The sequence below is a fragment of the Onychomys torridus genome, chromosome 15, assembly GCF_903995425.1.
Source record: "Onychomys torridus chromosome 15, mOncTor1.1, whole genome shotgun sequence".
NCBI classification, from domain to species: Eukaryota; Metazoa; Chordata; class Mammalia; order Rodentia; family Cricetidae; genus Onychomys; species Onychomys torridus.
In genome coordinates, this window is record NC_050457.1 from 15,780,074 (window position 1) to 15,802,235 (window position 22,162).

At 41.9% G+C, this 22,162-nt stretch overlaps 1 protein-coding gene across 1 annotated transcript in view; it reads right to left on the reverse strand.

The window, feature by feature from the left end:
* Window positions 1–19,612: 19,612 nt before the first annotated feature.
* Msh3 (mutS homolog 3) overlaps window positions 19,613–22,162 on the reverse strand; it is a 153,542-nt gene continuing 150,992 nt past the window's right edge. The window contains 1 exon segment of the mRNA XM_036206875.1: window positions 19,613–20,303. Coding sequence (XP_036062768.1) covers window positions 20,210–20,303 — 94 coding nt within the window. The 3' untranslated portion in view covers window positions 19,613–20,209.

Sequence of the window (22,162 nt, forward strand, 5' to 3'; positions counted from 1 at the left end):
GTATTGGTGAAATTATTAAGGCCATTCCACATAGTTAAAAGGGAGGTTTATTTAGTGGCGTAACTTACAAATGAATGGATAGTTAGGTTGCAGGGTCTAGGAAAGGTGTGTCGCAGTCCAGCAGTGTTCTCTGGAGAACTCTGCTGAGTGTACCTCCAGCGCCCAGGGTCCTGGAACCAAGAGAGGCCTGGCATCTGGAACTCAGGTCTTCAGGGTCCTCTCCCAGCCCTGCCTTGTAGGCGTGACCATTACCGACGCCTCAATGGGGGTTGGAACTTCCAGGTCAAAGCTGGAATGGCTACCCACTACATCTCCCCCTTTTGTCTAAATAAGAAGGTTCTAACCTAATACAAGACTATATACAAAGGGATGGTTATCAAATATTGTCCAGGAGTAATGAGGGATAATGACCTAGATAAGATGGAACTACAATCAATACGAACAATATCAAGGAAGAAACACATACTAAAATTCACAGAAGTGTAGAGCGTGGTTAAATGGCATGTTACAAAGATCATTCCAAAAGGGGTCCTATCCTAAAGAAACTGAGTTTAATACTTAATATGTTCTATCTAAGATATTTTTATTTCAAACAGGTTGATTATAAATGCAATCTCTTTCTAAAGAAGAAAAGGGGATATGAAATAGATATAATAGGATAAAAGGGAAAATTGCTGAACCTACTTTTAAAGAGCAACAACTTGTTTAAAATGTTTTACATTGGTATAGATTTTAGTTTATTGATACAAACTTAAAGTTAATTTTGTTATACTGTGTGTATATTTCTACTCTGTTTAAGGTATTATGTTTGTACAGCTCATTTAAAATTGTAATGGATAATTAAAAAGTAGATTAATAATTAGTCATCTATTATAATCATACTCATAGCCATGTTAGGTAAGTCTTCTAGGTATACATAGAGATATTTCAGATAGATAGGTAATCTTCAAATACTTCAAAGACCTACAGAATATGGCATTTAAAATATTTTAAAAATTTAGACTTTCTGGACAGTGAGACATGTCTGCTCTTGACAGCACCCATTTACTTCAGAGAGGAGGATGGACATCAAAGACACTTCATATGGAGTTTCACCTTGACAAAAATAGCCATTTGGGCAAGAAACTGTTCTTGCCTGGACTGTTTGATCAACTGGACATGCAGGACCCATAGAAAGGTGACCACTAAGCTTTGCTTGACAAAATGGTCCTTCAGGTTCCTGCTTTACAGAGGAAACTGCCAGACAGTCTACAGGACACTGAAAAAGTGACCAAGAGACTGTAACCCTGTGGGCTGAAGACAAATACCCCAACTTTACAAAGGAACATTAGGTGACTATCCAGGCTGCCAGATGTCTCTGTCTACCCTGCAAGACTCCCGAAAGTTGCTTGCATCCTTCTCCCAGTTCTCAGGTAATATTATATCCTTCTGAGGTCTTTGATGTAGTTGAAGCTAGATAGTTACAATTTTCCTTAGTTATGATAAAAGGTAAGTTAGATATAAAACCTTAGACTCACAAATATAAGATAGATAGGATATCTTCTTTAATTTTGCTAAATACAAATAGACTAGTTATTATAAATAGACTAGACAGTGTAACTGTAATTCTTGCTTGATTATTATTTTGTTATCTGTAATTTTACTATGTAAAAGTTAAAAACTTCCTTTTTGAAAAAAAGAAAAGAGGAAGTGCTGTGGGATGTTCTGTATGTCAAATGTGCTGCTCTGATTGGTTAATAAATAAAACACTGATTGGCCAGTAGCCAGGCAGGGAGTATAGACGGGACAAGCAGAGAAGAGAATTCTGGGAAGTGGAAGGCTGAGGAGAGACCAGCCAGCCACTGCCATGACAAGCAAGATGTAAGTTACCAGTAAGCCACAAGCCATGTGGCAACTTATAGATTAATAGAAATGGGTTAATTTAAGATAGAAGTAGATAACAAGAAGCCTGCTAGAGTCATACAGTTTATAAGTACTATAAGCGTCTGAGTGATTATTTTCTATGTGTGTTGTGGGACTGTGGGCGCTTAGTAGGAGCTGAAGAGAAGCTCTCCAGCTACATTCTTGCATGGCCCATGCTTTACCGCCTGAGCTATCTCACCAGCTTGCTCCTTCTAGCTTCTCGAGGCAGAAGTGTGTATTCTTTCCTAATAAGCATGTGATGGTGTATGTTTCCCAGGGAAGCTGCTTTTGATGCCTTGTGTCTTCATTTCTTTCAGGTTTTTCTTTCTTTTCTTTTGGACTCATTGACTTAGAAAGCTCTTAAGTATGAATGTATAGGGGAAATATTTCCAGCTATCTGTTCCTGATTTCTACCTTAATTCTATATTTTGTATGCTAAGCCTTCTTAATTTTAGGACAGTTTTATGGCCAAGGATATGGTCTACTAGAGACAATATTACATCTACACTTGAAAAGAATCAATGTAGATTGCCTTTAGGGTGGAATTTATTTATCTCTTCTTGGGTAGAATTTCTGTAGTTAGCTCAAGTAGGCTCTTGAAATTCAGGTTTTCTATCTTCTAATTGGTGATTGTCTGAGTGTCCTATTGATTGCCACATTCAGGTTGAATTTTCCTCCTAAAGTTGTATGTTTATCTGCTTTTCTCTCCAGACACATCAGTGTTTGTTTTATGCATTTTGAAGTTTTTCTTTTATAATCATGACTGGTATGTCTTTTTAGTGACTCAGTTGCTCTATTATTATTTAAATTGCCTCTTTAAACCTGTTCTGTTTGGGAGTATCTTTTTATTTAACATAGTCACTCCAGCCCTCCTCAATCAGTGTTTGTATACTCTGTCTTTTATATGAGGGAGGTTTTCAAAGAATTTAGATTCTATATTTCTGCCATCTCTACTCTGCAGCTGAACCACCGATGAATTTTTTCCCTTCAACTATTTGTTCTTCTATTTTGTTGTTCCTTCCTTCTTTCCTGCTATCTCCCATGCTCTTCCCGATTCCCTAAAAAATTCCCAGGTGAATCCACATCAATTCACTATATGATTTGAACTGCTGTACAATCCACCCTGACAACCGTTTTAATGACACGGTACAGTAGATAAGTATTCTTGAGGCTTGGTTATAACAGTTACTTTAAAGCCCTTGTCTATTCAATCTGACAGCTGAGCACTTGGGGATGGACTTCTTTCCAGTGGACTTACCAGATTCTCATGATTCTGTATATGTTGTGAAACTCTAGATTTATTTCTCAGTATTCTACCTATCATAAGTCTCTTAATTTGTTAAAATACAGGGTTGGGGATTTAGCTCAGTGGTAGAGCGTTTGCCTAGCAAGCGCAAGGCCCTGGGTTCAGTCCTCAGCTCTGAAAAAAAAAGACAAAATTTGTTAAAATACTTACTTGATGTTACTTTTGCTGTAGATCAATATGGCTGATTCAGGCCACAAATCTGATGTACCTGTAGCAGTACCCTATGAGTGCACCATCCAGGCAGTCAACCTGATGGTGGTCCACCTTGTACCTGGTTCTCCAGGTCTTTGTTGTTTTGTGTTTAGTCAGATCTATGCACGAGCAGCTTTGAGTGTGGCTACGAACTTCATAGGATCTTCTCGAAATTGTGTGATTTCATTCATGCTTTCTTGCTGCCAAGAGGTCTTTTCCTAATTACCTGTCTAGAAAAATGGATATCTAAGATTTTGTTTCCCTTCCTTTTGAAGAATTCTAGGACTTAATCAACTTTCATTGTGAAGTGTTGAAGAATGGAATATGAAAAAAAAAAAATGGTGAGCAAGATGTGTCCCCCTGGTGTACCAGTGATATAAATGTTCTGTGGGCAGCCAAGCACTTTAGAACCATGTCAGAGGTTCTGTTCAACAGAAGGGAATTAATCCATGCCTGGAGCTGTAAACTTGATAAACAGACTATGGCTGGTGAGGTTGGAGGCTCTAGTGTATAAGTTACTAAATAACTAGTGGAGCTCTGTCAATCCTGATTCAATGAGAAATCATTTTTCTCTTCGCATTTTAGGTGCTTATGCACCTGCTGTTGCTGCCACTGGTTCTGGAACTGTAAGAATGAAGCTGGGCAACTGGGTCTTGAGCTGGTTGTGCTGGGATAGGAGAGATTCCAATGACTCACTGACTGTCTGTCCCTGGTACCTCCCTTCCTTGTTCTGTGACAAAAGGAATTCTCTCAGGATGTCTTTTTTTCTCTCCCAACTACTGTACATGACTGTGTTTCAATCTAGGCCAAGAGACACAGGAAGAAGAGGCAAACAAAACCAAATGCAAACACACACAGAAACACACAAACCAAACCAAACACAAACACACACACCAATAAAATCCCAGGTCTCCATTACTATGTTGATCAATTTTCATATTTTTATCTCCTTCCTCTGATGTCATTATTTGTTTTGCAGGCTCCTAATGGCTTTATTTTTCCTTTGCTCAGGTTTGGTTATAATTACTAGGAAAGATAAAGTAGTCTGAGTCTATTTCCATCAGGGCTGGGGTCACAGGCAGGGAAGTAATTAGATGCTTAGAAAATCATTTTATCTTACTGGTGTGAATATTAATATTGTAATTAGTAGCATATATTTCAGGTTATTTATAAAATTATTATATATTGTTGAAATAATTATTGATAGAGCATAGACAGAGCAATTAACATCAATATCAACTCTCTTTTTTTGGTTTTTCAAAACAGGGTTTCTCTATGTAGCTTTGGAGCCGATCCTGGAGCTCACTCTGTAGACCAGGCTGGCTTCGAACTCACAGAGATCTGCCTGCCTCTGCCTCCCGAGTGCTGTCAACATAAACTCTTAACAAAGAACTGTGATCTCCTCATGAGGTCTTCTTCTGGGCATCAGAAATTTCTGTACTATTTCTTTTTCTCTTCCTTTTATTGATATACAGGACAAGGCCTTGCTTTGTAGCCCACAGTGACCCAGAACTCACGACCCTCCTGCTTCAGCCTCCTGAGTACTGCAGTTCCAGGTGTGAGCATCCACATCTTACAGCCTACTTCACATTTGACCCAGAGCCCTTACAATGAGTGTATCTCGGAGCTTGAACAAGACAACTGTGCTGATGTCTAAGCCTGTAGACACTAGCTGAATATACACAGAAAAGTTGTTTTCTGCCAGGCAAGAGACAGCCATCAAGACACAGAAGGGACAAAAAGAAAATTCACAAATGAAGCCATTCTTACAGCCTTCAGAAACTATGAGAACTTGTTATCTTAAAGAATTCACCAGTGGGAATAGTAATGAACATTTTATATTAAAAGAGCCCATGCCAAACACAGTGGCTAAAAACAGGTCGTTAAGAATGTGTTCCAAACCCATAATTCTTAAACGGAAAAGTGTCTTCCAGGAAATATGGGAGAGACATAAGCTGAATCACTCCAGCAGCCCTATCTGAAATAGGAATAATCAACTCTGCCAAGCTTTGAGAAAGAAATATGGAGAGTAAAACCAGGGCAGTCACAATTTCATTGAATAGATTCTAAAAAGCATGTTACATACAATAAAATGGACACCAAAGCATGGAACGAGGATGTGAGATTTCATATCCTCGCGATCCCACCTTAGGCAAGACCCAGGCACAGGCAGGCAGGGGGAGGGGCCATCCCTCTCCTCAATGCTTCCATGGAGTTGGTGAATTCACATCTATTCACAGCTTGAAAAGAAAGCAGTTTGAAGGGTGCTTTATCAGCCCATGTTTAGAACATTAATGCAGAACATACACTTCCTATGATGCATAATAGGCATAAAAACATATGGTGAATGGGCACAGCGGCACTCCTAACATCATATCATGAGATAGAATGCCATCATGGCCACCTTTTCTTTCACCAATGAAGCTTTTTATTTTGGGGTGGGGGGTGTTTCGAGGCAGGGTTTCTCTGTGTAGCTTTGCACCTTTCCTGGAACTCACTCTGTAGCCCAGACTGGCCTCAAATTCACAGAGATACACCTGCCTCTGTGTCATGTGTGCTGGGATTAAAGGCGTGCGCCACCACCGCCTGGCCTAATGAAGCTTTCTAACACTATATTGATTTTGCTTTTTTCCCCTTATTTTTTGTACTTCATACACAATATGTGTAGTCATGTCCATTGGGCATATCATTTTTAGTTTTCCCTATCTGGATCCTAACCAGGGAGGGGGGCCAGGAAATGAGAAGTAGAGTAATCTCACGACAGAGCAAAGATGATTGGACTAAAAGAAATAAAAACAAATTGCCCATGAACCATAGGCTCTCACAATATCCTGAGAACCAAATGGGGTTCACATGAGAGAAGCCTGGGGTTGTCCACTTGACTCCCCTCCACATCACCACAAAACATTCAGTGGCTGAAAATGAAGGCAATCCAGTGGGTGGTTCTATGCTTGGCAAAGGCATACCTAGAGTGGGCTGGGTAGTCCCTGACCACCTCCCCTGTACTGACTGAGAGACAGCATGCAGATTACAAGAGGAAAGAAGCAAGACAGTAGACAGCCACTGGACTACCTGGGGCAGACAAGCAGGTCTAGAAGGAACTTCCCCGGTGCAACGATAAGAAGACAAGGAAGTGAACCACATGAAATACATGTTAAAAACATTAATGCAGAACACACACTTGAGAATTCTTTCTGATACTTAAGTTTTAGGGGCAAATGTGTCCCCGATGATCTAATGATCTAAAGAGAACAAATGAAGAAAAGAATGACCATGGAGGGTAAAAATATAATGGCCAACGTCATAGAGATGGACGTTATCACCACCAACAGCTCCACTCAGAGATCAGAGTCAACATGGGAACAATTTTCTAAATGAGAAAAGTATAAAACATTGTGCTTAAGTACATGGTAGAGGAACTTTTCAGTGCGAAAACAAAGTTACAGTAAGGAGAAGTAGTGTTCCCATCTTTTTCAAAAGTGAACAGAACGTCATTAATGACAGAAGCTCTGGCTATACGGGTGCATAAAGAATAAAGGCTATCTACAAATGTGAATGATACCACAAAGGGAAACAAATCAGACCGATCCCACATTTCTCCTTAGCAGCATCCTGTCAAAAGTCAAAGAAGCCAACTTTGAGATGCTTCCATTCATATGTAAATGCAAAAGAAAGTCTGGATCTTGTGTTCCAGAATTCAGGCAATACAGCCACCACGATTCATTTCTAAAATATACCGTTGAAGACGCAAGCTAGCAATCAAGAACTCTCAGACAACTTTTAACATGGAAAAGCTGGAGATAAATGCAAGGTCTCTTAAACATAAATATATAGGTAGGAAACAGGAGAACAGACTACTATAGCTAAACATTTTGAAAAGTTAAATGACACTTAGAGAGGGAGCTTATGGTAGTAGACAGAGAAAAATGACCAGTGTGAAGACAAAGGAGGTGGAGAAAAGTAATGTTAAAAAAATTGATTCCAAATTCTCTTCTACAGTGTTACATGGAAAAGCAAGCTTACACATTATATCCATTATACAGGCCATCTAAATAGAGCTATTGAGACAATAAGGAAAATACAAAGGAATGATGATGATTAACTTGGATTATCAATTGAATGGATTAGGAAATTCCCAGAATGCTAGTATGGCCTTGGCTCCAGAAGACCTCATTCTAAAAAACAGCCATGTTTTTACCAAGAGCCAAAAAATACACCTGGAGAAAAGACAGCATTTTCAACAATGGTGCTGGTCATGCTTTGTGGCTGCATACAGCAGGATGAAACAAATCCTATCTCTCACCCTGCAAAAACCTTAACTCCCAGAGGATCAGGGACCTCAACAGAAGATCTGCTATCTGATGGAGGAGGAAGTGAGGAGTACACTTGAATTTTCAGGCACAGGAAAGGACTTTGAGAAGAACCTCTGTAGCACAGGAACTAAGACCTACATCAGCAAAGGGTCCACACCAAAACTAAAAGAACACACCATTCAAGGAAAGAGGCAGCCCAATAAACGGGAGAGTGTCTCTACCCGCTATACATCAGAGGGCTAGGATCTGGACTACATGAAGAACTAGACCTAAGGAATTTAACAACTCAACTAAAAACACGGCAGGGAACTAGTCAAGAGTTCTCAAAACATCAACTACAGATGGCCAAGAAACTGTTTGTTTGTTGTTTTGTTTTGTTTGTTTTTTGGGGTTTGTTGTTTTGTTTGTTGGCTTTTCCAGACAGGGTTTCTTCATGTAGTTTTGGTTCCTTTCCTGGATCTTGCTCTGTAGATCAGGCTACCTTGAACTCACAGAGATTCGCCTGGCTCTGCTTTCCGAATGGTGGGATGAAAGGCGGGCACCACCACAGCCCAGCGTCTGAGAAACATTTGAAAAGATCCAGACCCTTAGCCATGAGGGGAATGCAAGTTAAAACTTCTTTGAGATTTCATCTAACCCAGTGGCCCTGACTCAGCAGCTTAGCTACCACCCAGACCCACATTCGGGGCCTTGGCTTGGCCCACCCTAACATCTACCCAATCTAAGACCTGCTGGAGCATGTGAAGGGACAGGTCCTGTGCAACAATAGCCACAGGATCTCCATGACTAGGGCAACAGCAGGATCTCCGAGAGGAGTTTTGGTGAGGGTCCAGTGATGATGGTGTGCCAGAGGCCTTGAACCAGACCAATGACTCATTGCCGTGAACATTTTGCAGGTGGGGCTGATAGGACAAAGGGTCTAGTGTGTGACACACCACAGCTCCTGATGCCACTAGGATGAATGAAGAAGTGTTGGAAAGACAGGAGCGAGGTAGTCTTTTGTTTGTTTTGTTTTGTTTGTAATTGCTTTTTCTTTCTTTGGGTTTTCTTTTGTTGGGGGATGCTATGGGAGGGGGTAAGGACAGACATGGAGGGACTGGGAGGGATTGGGGTGCATGATGTGGAATTCCCAAAGAATCAATAAAGTGTTACGTTACAAAAAGAAGAAGGAGAAGGAGGAGGAGGAGGAGGAGGAGGAGGAGGAGGAGGAGGAGGAGAAGAAGAAGAAGAAGAAGAAGAAGAAGAAGAAGAAGAAGAAGAAGAAGAAGAAGAAGAAGAAGAAGAAGAAGAAAAGGTCATAAGGTCATATAGAAATCTACTGCTGTAGAAACTTCCTAAAGTATGCACATATGCATATATAAAAAGAGTTTAAATGGAGTTGCCCTATAACAGGGGACAATAACCCAAGGAGACATTATAGGCTAGGAAATAAAAACCCCAGTACTCAGAATGGTTACCTTCTTTGGAACTGTTGGCCAAGTAGGGTCTCATAGACCTGTGTTAGGGACTTTTCTGTTGCTGTGAAAAACACCATGACCTAAAGCAACTTGGGGAGGAAAGGGTTTATTTTTTTCTTATACTTTCAGCTAACAGTCCATCACTGAAGAAATCAAGACAGGAACTGAAGCACAAGCCATGGAGGACTGCTGCTGCCTGGCTTGTTCCTCGTGGCTTGCTCAGCCTGCTCTCTTACTGCACTCAGAACCATCAGTTAGGGGTGGCTCTACCCACATTGAGATGGGCCCTCCCACAGCCATCATTAATCACGAAAATGCACCTTGGGCTTGTCCACACAGGCCAATCTGGTGGGAACATTTTCTCAGTTGAGGTTCCCTCTTCTCAAATGCCTGTGTCACACTGACTACCACTAGCCAGCACAACGCTCAAACATTGTGACTACTGCCATTGCTCTTCAGAACTTGATGGTAAGAGCCTTGCTAAAGACACCTCATACTTAGTCACAAAACACAGAGAAAAGAAGCAGTGACTGACCCGGAAGTTTCAGCCCTACCGGCTAGCTTTCATAATGCAGAAAGGTGCTCAGTCTATGCAGTTGCTAGTTAAAAAGCTGTAAATGCGTCTGCTTGCAGGTCAGTGTATGCACCAGTGTCTGAATGTGAGACCAATTTAAAACCAAAGAGTGATGATGTGTGACAGGATTTCCCTAATACTCCCATTCTGATGCTCAGACTGCCTGCTAGAGTGGTGTGTATGTGTTTCAGGTGAGGGTGGGGCAAGAAAACGTGTAATTAAAAAAAAAAAGCAGTCTCCTTTATCTGTTCCATTATGACTCGCTTTTATAACTACTCAATAAAGACTCCAATTCTTTAATATAAAGAAAAAAATGGAAAGGGCCAGCAATGTGGCTCAGTGGGTATTTGTTACCACCTTGACAGCCTAAGTTTAATCTGACCACTGCATTCCAGCACATGAGCTAAGACACAGTACACACACACACACACACACACACACACACACACACACACACACCATAACAAAAACCTTTTTAAAGGATATGAAGATTTGTTATTATCACCAGCACCTTTATTCCAAATAGTATCCACTCTATTCCATCCCCTAAGTGTCATAGAGAAAGTAGATGTTAACTCTGAACTCATCATTTAAAGGCCTTCATTGTTCAGGAAAATACTGACTTTATTAAGTTTATATTGTGGTGATGGGAAAATGTTTCTCATTTCCTAGTATTGAATAAAAGTTTTTATTCCTGTTTATTTACAACCTTCAACTTTCAGGTGCTACTGAATCTACAAATAGAATATGTAAGATATTCTAAGATGCAGGACATGAATTTCGACACACTTGGATGAAGTAATTCTAGAAGGCTGAACCTTAGATGAATTCTTACATGGCACAAACCTGCAGTACTTTAATGGAACTTGCTCCCTCACATGTCCTGGTGCCAAGCTCACAGATCTTCTAGAAAGTGCAGCAGCTGTTGCAGATAGAGCTGCCTAGACAGACTAGCTGAGGATGAAAGGCTGCGACTCTCTAGTCTAGCCAGCTGCGCAAGTGGGAACAACTGATTTAACTGAACCTATCAAGTCTTCTGCTGGAGGTGGGCTTTTGGGACAGGAAGAATCAAGCCAGGCCTTAAATATGCCAACTATTCACTCTACTACTACCATAGCTTCAGCCCCACCACCCAAGACTATCTTCTCCAAAAGGTCAAGGCCAATGGATGATGATATTTGCGGCAAGGGCACACACTCAGAAAGAAGGCAGTAAGTGTGAGTTATGAGGAAGCATGAGGACAGAGGCAAAGAGGGAATTTAAAGCCAATTTAGAGACAAAGCAAAACACAGGCAAGGCTCGGGGAAATGGCTCAGCTGCTAAGCACCGAACCAGAGTTTGGATCTGCAGACCCCACATAAAACCCAACCATGGCTCTCTAGACCCAGTCCTTTACCTGCATGCATACATTTGCAGCACACACATGTGCCCACGCCCACCCACAGAATAATCACAGAGAAGCTGGTTCGTTAAAGTGTGGAAAGAGTCATAAACAGGGAATGTGTAAAAAGCAGAAGGAATTATAATCCCATGAGGTGACAAGAAACAGACTGGGCTCTCTGCAGAAAGGACTCCACTTCTTTCTTGCCCATAAGCCCAGAAAAAGCTGCTGCTTTTGTTTTCCACTTCAATCAATCCTCTAGTGTCTGTTCTTGCAACTTACACAAATCTATCATTATTAACTAAGTTTGCAACTATTCTCTGATACACGGATCAATGACTATAACAAATTGCCACTTAAGGGATCATTTGGGTTTAACAAGGTCTGATCGACAGTTGGACCTTTATGTAACATTTTGCATAGCTGGTCACAGATTGTCTGAATATAATTAGGTATCTTGAAATTGACCACCCACACTCACCTGCCATTTATAAACCTATTTTTAAGATTTGAATCAGATACCTTGAAGTCTGTGGGGATTTTACTTTTACAGACAAGTCAGCATTTTCAAAGAATTCCTTCCTGTAGTTTGTGACTGACACTGGAGCAATTAATTGTTCTAGAAGAATCTAACATTACAAGGCAGATTAACCCATTGCTGGTCAGCAATTATTTATACAGAACTGGTTTGCCTATTAATTACAAAGGGTGAGTTAATTCCTGGCCCTACCAGCAACCTTTTAAGTCCATGGTGTGTTTGTACTTCCAGTGAAGGGAGACTTGGGGAACTTAGCTTGTGTGCAAATAGCAAGGCTGTTGACGGCTAGAACCCTCAAAAGTAATGGTCTTGAGTCTTGGTGAGCTTGAGAATCATCTCACCTTCTTCCCTGACAATGCTGTACACTGATTGGAATGCTATTCTTATTAAGTACTAGACAATTTATGAATGATTTGAGACAGCACACATGCTCTTTACAGACACTCACAAAGATTGAACTTTTAAATGTTTGCTTTCCCCTAATATTCTGTTTAAAAGAGGTTCCAACTTCAAAGAAATTAAAGGGTGTGACTCAGGTGTGGCTCACAGAAGCCAGTGCTAGGGAGAGGTAAGAGTTAGAAGATATTAGTGTCACACTCATTCTTCACTCTTAATCCACAGAGGGATCATTTGCAATAGTTTAAAAATAAAGAGTCCTGTTTGTATTTTCCACTCAGTTTCGCTGAGAAATGCTCTGAAAAGTAAAGTCCAGTGGGGCCAGAGAGATAGCTCAGCAGTTAAGAGAAGGTGTTGCTCTTGCAGAGGACCTAAATTCAATTCCCAGGACCCACCATCCATAACTCCCAACCATCCATAACTCTAGTTCCAGAGGATCTGACACCCTCTCCTGACCCTTTGGGCGTCAGGCACATATGTGGTACACAGACATACAGGTAGGCAAAACACTTATGCACATAAAAGAAATAAATCTAACAAGAACAAAACAAAGAATTTAGATGGATATAAATCTTACACCTTATGAAAAAGCTAACTCAAAATGGGTTGGTGTAAAGATACACACTATAAAATCCTTTGAAGACAACAACAGCAGAAAATGTAGATGGCCTTGGGCACAGAATAACTTTTTTTTATATCAAAGCCAGAACCCGTGACAGAATCAGTGCTGTGCTTTATTAAAATTAATTTCTGCTCTGTGAAAGGCTCTGTTAAGAGAATGAGAAATAAGCCTCCAGTGAGAAGGAAATGTTTGCAAGAAGCATGTGTGATAAAAGATTGTGTGGTAGTTTGAGTAAGAACGGCCCCCCACAGGCCCATAAGTCTAAATGCTTAGTTACCAGGGAGTGGCACTACTTAGGAAGGATTAGGAGGTGTGGCCTTGTTGGAGGAAGTGTGTCAGTGGGTGTGGGCTTTGAGGTTTCAAAAACCCAATCCAGATGCAGTGTCTGGTTCTTCCTGCTGCCTGTGGATCCAGATTAGAGCTCTCAGCTCCTTCTCCAGCACCATGTCTTCCTGTGTGCTTCCATACTCCCCACCATGATGAAAATTGACTAAACCTCCGAAACAGTAAGCAAGTCCCAATTAAATGCTTTCCTTTATAAGAGTTTCCATGGTCATGGTGTCTCTTCATAGCAATAGAACACTGACTAAGACAGATTGTTAGCCAAGATATATAAAGAATGCTTAAAACTCAACAACACAATAATAATCAGATAGAAAAATGAGCCAAAGACAAACCCCTTAACAAAGATATGAAGCTGGTGAATAAACATAGGAAAAGATGCTCCCTATCATGTTATTAGGAAAGACAATGAAAAACAGTGACATGTCATACACATTATTAGAGTGGCTGAATCTGGAACACTTAGATGTTTAATGCAATCAAGGACAGGGAGTATCATTTATTGTTGGTGCCCATGCAAAATGGCTCAGCGGTTTTCGAGGATGGGTTAGCAAATTCATGCAAAACTAAATATACTCTTACCACACAATCTAGATATCTTACCCCTTGGTATTCACCCAGTGGAGTTTAAAAGTTGTGTCCACACAAAAGCCTGCATATGGATATTTATAACAGCTTTGGTCACAGTTTTCAAAGCTTAGAAGCAGCCAAGGTATTCTCCAGGAGCTGAATAAATTGTGATAAAGCTAGACAATGGAACACCAATCATCACCAGAAAAAAATGGGTTGTCACACCAAAAAAAAAAAAAAAAAAAAAGGAAAAATCTTGTAACAATGTTTCTATTGGCATATAGTCATTGGACAGGGAGAGATCTTAAATGCACATTACTAAGTGAAAAGGGCCAGTCTGAAAATGCTACATTTTCTGATTCCAACTATATGGCATTTTGGAAATAGTAAAAACTATGGAGACAATGAAAGCATCAGAAGTTTCCAGGAGTTTAAGGAGAGGGAGGGAGGGCAGAACAGGTAGAGTGTGGACTTTTAGGGCAGTTAAAGTGCTTTGTATGGTACTACATGGTGAGAGATGTTATTGTCCAATAGCAGTGTATAACAGTGAACCCTAATATAAGTCATGGCTCTGAGTGATACTGAGGTGTCAAGGCAAATTCCTCAACTCTAGCAAATGTATCAGAGTCAACACTGAGGAGGCTGTGGGGGCAGGAAAGGTATGGGCACTTTGCTCCTCTACTAGATTTTTCTCTAAATTTGAAATTGTCCTAAGAAATAATTTATTTAGGTGGTGGTGCATGCCTTTAATCCCAGCACTTGGGAGGCAGATCTCTGTGAGTTTGAGGCCAGCCTGGGCTACAGAGTGAGTTCCAGGACAGCTAGGGCTACACAGAGAAACCCTGTCTCGAAAAACCAAAAAAGACATTCCTAGGGTTCCACAAAAAACCTACTCAGGTAGAATCTTGGGGAGGAGTAAGGAAGGGACATGCACACATTTTCTTGCAGACTAGATCATGGACTATGAAGGGAGAAATGAGAAAAAGAAAGGAGAGAGAAAGAGAAAAAGTGATAAAGAGGGATGCTGATAAAGATGGTAGATGCTGATCAAGGTAGATGCTGATGATCAAGACAGATGCTGAAAAAGAGATAGATGATGATAAAAAATAGATGCTGTCTTCTAACCCCAAACATTCAGATCCAGTCAGGGTGGGATTTGACTGCATTCAAATCTTCCTCAACTAACTCTGACAGAGGGTAGTAATCCCTACACCCCATGGGGCTTCACGAAGGTGCAGAAGGGACCATGAGAAAGAAATAAAAATGATACACAGTACTCCAGATACTCTCCAGAAACATTACAGAGGATGGGCAGAAGGGACGTATGAGCTGAAAGAGAAGGAGAAGACCTGTCAAATGCCATCTTCTGGACATGACACAGTGACTGCAATCATGATTTCACAGTCGTTACACTCATTTGCACAAGACTGGCCTTGTGAACTGTCAGTCTTGGGTGGAGGAAGGTCTCTTAGGGTCCTAGCTCTCCCTGCTGAGTTCTCCGCTACTGACAGATACTGGGAGAGGCGGAGTCCTTGTCTTTAGCTGTGTGTTTACTGGTAATCCCCTCAAGCTCCAGTGTAGTCCTGTGGTCACACAGAAGATCCTAGTAAACTCAGTGGGTCACCGATCAGTGCCTCGCTCAGTCTTCAGCAGCAAAGAGTCTTCTTGTAGTAGATGAGAACTCACACAGATACCTATGATGGGACAATGTGCAGAGAGTGAGAAGCATTGGGGCACTCAGTCCTTAATGGGCTATCTTCTACCAACTCCCCCACTCAGGGCTCAGGGAGCTATTCGGAAGAAGAGGCAGAAAGACTGTCAAAGCCAGAGGTGGCGGATGACATCGAGGAATCAGACCTGCAGACACGACAGGACCGATGCACACACAGACTGTGACAGCACACTGGACAGGTTCAAGCCAGATGGGGAGTCTCACTGGGTACACTAACCACCCTTCAAGGCAGGCTCATGCTCAGGAGTAATTAGCCAATACAAAATGAACCTATGGTATTTTTGTACACTATCTAGTTTTGCTTTGTTTGGGCTTTGAGTTTTTTTTTTTTGGGGGGGGGTCTTATTGGTCTTTTGCTTGTTTATCATGATTTCCTTTTTGTGTGTGTGCTTCTTGTTATTTTGTTTTGTTTTAAAGAGAGAGAGAGGCCTGGAGAGATGGCTCAGAGGTTAAGAGCACCGACTGCTCTTCCAGAGGTCCTGAGTTCAATTCCCAGCAACCACATGGTGGCTCACAACCATCTGTAATGAGATCTGGTGCCCTCTTCTGTGTACATAATAAATAAATAAATCTTTAAAAAAAAATAAAGAGAGAGAGAAAAAACAAAGTTGTGGATGTAGGGAGGATCTGGGAAGAATGGGGGAGGGAGAAAGGATCAAAATATAGTGTGTGTGTGTGTGTGTGTGTGTGTGTGTGTGTGTGTGTGTGTGTGTTAAAAAGCTCAGTGGGTTACAACACAAAACTAAAAGACATTAATGTAGCAAAGTGAGGAGAAGTGGGGTTTGACTGGAAAGGGAGGGAGATGAGAGAAGGCGGGTGAGAAATTAGAATGAGTGATCTACACATACACGGAACTGTCTAGGAGGAAATTATTAATAAAATAATCTTGTGAATGTAAAAGGAAGGAGGGAAAGGAAGAGAGAGAGACATGTGCATGAGAGAGAGAAGGCAGTGAAGAGGAACAAAGCATTAGAATAAAGGACTAGACCACCAGAGAAAAGAATTCTCTCTCCCAAGTTAAACTATTCTACCTGAAGACAGCTTTGCTGTGTTTCTCATGACATCAAGCATCAAGTAGGTGTGTATTGTTCACCAGGATTTCACGGGAACAGGGCAGGTGACAAGTCATCTTTGGGATTTAGTTTTAAAGATGGATTAGGTGGTGAAGCCCAACAGCAATTAGCAAAGCTGCAGTTTCTAAGTGCCACACAGTTTCTAAGAACCACACAGTTTCTAAGAGACACACAGTTTCTAAGAACCACACAGTTTCTAAGTGCCACACAGTTTCTAAGAACCACACAGTTTCTAAGAGACACACAGTTTCTAAGTGCCACAACAGTTTCTAGGAGACACACAGTTTCTAAGAGACACACAGTTTCTAAGAACCACACAGTTTCTAAGAACCACACAGTTTCTAAGAACCACACAGTTTCTAAGAGACACATAGTTTCTAAGAGCCACAACAGTTTCTAAGTGCCACACTCCTCTGCAGAATGGGCCAAAGCAACTGGCTGGCTTTTGTGAGGAACCTGAGTTCACCCAATGAGTAAGGGAAAAATGGATCTTTAAAGACGACATTTGAAACTTGTCACCAACTGTAACTGGGGCAACCTCACAATTTGTGATTACAAATGGAGCAGTTCTGAATTGTGGAGGCATTTAATAAATGTGACAGCCAAGCAGGTGGATGCCAGTTGGCCTCAAGCAAGTCAGAGTGATCATCTAAGTCCTGTCCTACCACTTTCCTAAGTCAGCAAAGCTAGCAGTCCTCACATGCATGAGCAACAGTGGTCCATGGAGGAACCACAGATGGTGCTAATACACTCCATGCCCCCGGTGAGAAGCACCAAGTAGCATTTTTATAAATTATATGGCACAGCAGTAACTACAATTGATCTTGGGACTCATCAAAGGTTAGCAAAGGCTGTGTTGGATTTGATCTAGTCTCTCTTAGGAATTCCCATAGTGGGTAGGCAGTGTTGTATCAGCCCCACCCTCCATGGCAGGCTCCAACCTGGACAAACTGTTAGATGGAAAAACTTTGTCTTATCTTAAAATATGTCTCATGTCTGTAAGGATCTCAAGACATCAGGGAGTTTCTACCTTGATAACAAGGAACATTCTTATTGAGTTTCTGACCTGAAACTTTTTTATATTTTTTTCTACTTTAACAATATTTATTGGGATCTACAGTATGCCATGTTTTCTCCTAAGTGTGAAAGCAGAGAAGAGATGGAACAAATCATTGTAAAAGTCACTTGTAACCATTGAGACTAATGCTTCATAAACCAGGGGATTCTGAACTATACCACGCTTTGTCACATACAAAGCTGCTTCTAGAACTATTCCAATAGCCAGAATGGGATAATCGAAATGTACATTGCCCACTGAAGGGTTAAATAAAACACGGGTTTGAAACAGAATGATACATGCTCCATCAGTGAGGAGGAATGACTTACTGGTCCATGCTATGGCATGGATGGAATCTGAAAACATCAATCTGAGCAAAAGGTAACAGGCACAGAAGAGCACGTGTTATGTAAGTCATTTAGATGAGGTACCCAGAAGAGGCAAATCTATAGAGGCAGAATGTGGATGAGAGGTTGTCTTGTGCTGGGGGGTTCTGGGGAGAAATGGAGAATGACTGTCAGTGGGATCCCACTTGGGGTGATGAGAACACGCTAAAGCTGACAATAGCAACAGCCGTACGAGTTCACAAAAAAAGAAGCATCCGTTGATCTGCACACTCTCAGTGGGTGAAGTAGTGCTGTGTGCAGACATCAATTAGTGCGGCCATTCAGTAACACTAAGCAACATACCACATTCTTCATCAACATGGACCACTGTTGTGGCTACCATAGGTAATAGTCTAGAAACAGAAATTAAACCACGTCCCTCAGCTATGGAAAGGAAATTTAACTGAATACTGAATGGGTGGGAGGGGAAGAACGCTTATGCAGGATGACATACTTAGAAACAAAAAGAGCACACGGATACCAGGAGCCAGATTGGAAGTGCTGTAAAAAACCCAGGGACACAGTTGGGTGTCCATCCCTTGAAACTTGCAGGGAGGCAGGATGTCTGTGAATCCAAGAATCCTCAAGTTTCAGCTCTAAGATGACACATGTGTCATCCTGGTTAACAGAGAGGTCAGCTCCCAAGACCTTCTACAGTTGAAAGTAAAAACAGCTGGGTGTGGCGGTACACTCATCTTTAAGTCCTAGAGCTCTGGAGGCAGAGGCATGTGGGACTCCTGATTCAGGGTCAGCCTGGTCTACATAGTGAATTCCAGGTCATCCAGAGCTACATAGTGAGACCCTGTCTCAGAAAAAAAAGATGAGGGGTGGGCAATGGAGGGTAAGGAATAGGGGATGAGAACATAAGGGAATGGGATGGTTGACCTGGAACAGGTATAGAGTGGGAAAGCAATGAAAGAGATGCCATGATCGAGGGAGATACCATGGGGATAGAGAAACCCGGTGCTAGGGAAGTTACCAGGAATTCCCAGGGATGACCCCAGCTTGGACTACCAGAAATAGTGGAGAGGATGCCTGAACTGAACTGGCTTACCCCAGTGATCAGACCAGTGAATACCCTAGCTGTCATCACAGAACTTTTCTCCAATGGCTCATGGAAGCAGATGCAGAGATCCACAGCCAAACACCAACCAGGCAGAGCTCCAGGAGTCCAGTAGGAGAGAGAGAGAGAGAGAGAGAGAGAGAGAGAGAGAGAGAGAGACAGACAGACAGACAGACAGACAGACAGGAGGGATTCTATGAGCAAGTGCATCAGAATCATGATGGAGAAACCTGCAGAGACAACCAAACCAAACTAGTGGAAACTCATGAAAGTTGGATCAGTGGCTGTGGAGCCTGCATGGGACTGGACCAGGCCCTCTGCATGGCAAGACAATTGTGTAGCTTGATCTGCTTGGGGGCTCCCCTGGTGGTAGGATCAGAATCCATCCCTGGTGCATAAGCAGGCTTTTTGAAGCCTACTACCCATGATGGGACACCTTGTGCAGTCTTGAGGCGGGGGAAGGGCTTGGACTTGTCTCTACTGGATGTGCCTCCCATTGGGAGGCCCTTGCGTTCTTGTGGGGGGAAGTGAGGAGTAGGTTGGGAGAAGGCTGGGGGGGCTGGAGGAGGGAAGAGGGGGATCTTTGATTGGTGTGTAAAATGAATGAAAAAAATTTCTTAATTTAAAAGAAAAAGAAAAAGGAAAACATGACAACTGTCTAGTATCAGGAAATCAAAATTCAATAAGCCATACCAAGTTTTGAGCAGGTATTCATTCCATTGTTTTTATTGAAATGAATGATGAAATGATTTACACAACAACCTTTAAGCAGTTTAAAATGATGACAACATTTAGCTCTTCAAATTTCATATGGCTTTTTCCTTCCTGTGCTCTGGCTCCGTGGTTCTACTTCTCATGAGAATGTCCATGTCCGTGGGGAGCAAACGGCTGGCGTTATCAAATTCTGTAGTTCTCATAAAAGTGGGCTCCTGTCAGATCCCCCTGTTGCCAACTGTCTGAACGAAAGGACCATCCAGCTCCTGTGACGGCGCAGCACGGAGAGCGACCACTCTAGGCTTCCTTTAGAGAGTCAGGGTTTATACGGAGCTTGCTGCCTGGGGAAACTTCTAATCACCCAGTGAAGCTTTCATATTCCAAAGTGTGTGTTCTTCTAGAGGTGGGAGGATGAGAGCTGGAAAAGCTCTCCCTTCACAGAGGAAGAACTTGTGTCCACAGGAAGACCATGCTCATCACAGGCGCTCACGTCACAAAGACAAGCTGCGACACAAAGTTCCTTCGTACAGTTTGTAGCTTCAGTTCTCCAAGTTTTGCTTTTAAAAAAAAAGGAGTTTTCTTTCATTTTATTTATATTCCCTCTGTCCCCAGCTCCTCTGTCCATGTGTGCAGGACCTTTACATCATGTGTCATCCACACATCTGCAAAGCACTTGAGCCTTTTCCTGGAGAAAAATAAAGTATTGGTTATTTTGGAATGGGATTAATGGGGAGGATGTCTCACAGGAGCACAGAAAGCCTACTTGGTTGGGACAGAAAGGGCTCTGTGGACAGGAAACTACGGCAGTGTCCCCAACTCCAGGGCTACAGTGGCGTCAAAGATCGAGGTTATTGATCACCATGATTGTCTTCCTGCTGCCTTCTAAAATCCTGCCTGCAGAAGGGGCCTATGACTTTCTAACTCTGCCAGAGGATGGTCTCCAAAGACAAAATATTCCTATAAATTTATAATAGGATAAAATTTATAATCGGATAAAAAGCAAAAGTGATTCAATAAAATAAAGCTGGGAAACAAAAGGACCAAACAGCAGCAGCCCACCGAGCAGCAGAGCAGTAATCCAGTTAGCGATCACTCCAGGGCTGGAGTATGAGTCCCAACTACTGACTCACGTCTAATGAGCTTGGTGGCCCTGGGTCAGCTCCTTGCTGAGACCTGGTCGAGGCACACTAGGCTGTCATGAGGATTAGGTGTGTCAATGTGGGTAAGTCAGTTGGCACAGTGCCCAGGAAGCTACAGGTACATAATAATCCTTTCTGTAAGTATGTGGTGAGTATGCAATTAACCCTTACCTATTGTAGCACATCCACACCTACCCCACAAGAATCAGTTAGCTTTCTTTTGATCTGACCAAGAGAACTGATGGGAAAATGCTTATAATGCATAGGGAAAGTGTGTACAGTATTCTGACAAACCACACAATAGTCTATCTTCAAAAAATTGGGGGAGGTATTTATTTTATATGTATGAGTGTTTTGTATGTTTATGTATCATGTGCATAGTTAGTGCTCATAGAGGCCAGAAGAGAGGGTCAGATCCCTTGCACTGGAGTTACAGATGGTTGTGAGCTGCCATGTAGGTGCTGGGAATCAAACCTGGTTCCTCTGAAAGAGCAGCCATTGCTGAACCACCTCTCTCCGGATCTGAAATATCCCATCTTAATATAATGTCTTACCTTATAAAGATAACTGCAGATTTTAAAATGTCACATATTAGTTGGAAAATGGATGTCTATAATAATCTGTGAACTTTCTAATTTTCTCGCTTTAGCTTTTGAGACTATAGTAATAACAAGTATAAACTATTTTATTGATAGCTTGTATGTGTGTCCTTTGAGGCAGAGTTTCACTATGTAACCCTGACTAGCCTGGAACTCACTATGTAGACTAGGCTAGCCTCTAACTCACAGAGATCCACCTGCCTCTGCCTCCAGAGTGCTGGGGTTAAATGGGTGTGCCACCACACCCGGCATAATCTTTTGAGGTAGAGGTTTGTTCTTATTTCTTCCGGGAAAAGATGATTAGATGATGAGAAAGATTATGTTCATCTTTGAATTTTGCAGAAGGCTAAGGTTTAGATTTTGAGCTCCCATTGACAAACTTGTCAGGAAATTTTTTTACGTTAATTTGTCTTGTAACAGAAATAGGCCCTTGCTTCTGGTGTGACATTGCAGAAGTGATCTAGAAGACTGTGCCAACCCAAGCTATTCCTTAACTGTTTAAGAGAGAAAAGGCTGTGACTTGTATTTGTTCCCAGAATGCTTTCCTCTTGGTCTCTCCCCTCAGGTATACCCTAGGAGTATATTAATTAAGATCAGTCTATGAACTCACTGCACACTGACTAGCTATCAAGGGTCGAAGGCATTCAATAAACCGTGGAGTGAGGAGACTGCAGGGAGAGGCCAGATTGCAACCGTCACACTCAATTCAGAAATAAGTGCATGTGGACAATATGATCTCATGGCTACACACTACAGTGTTCACTCATATCCTCACGGAATTCTGCCCCCGCCAGATTCATTTATTT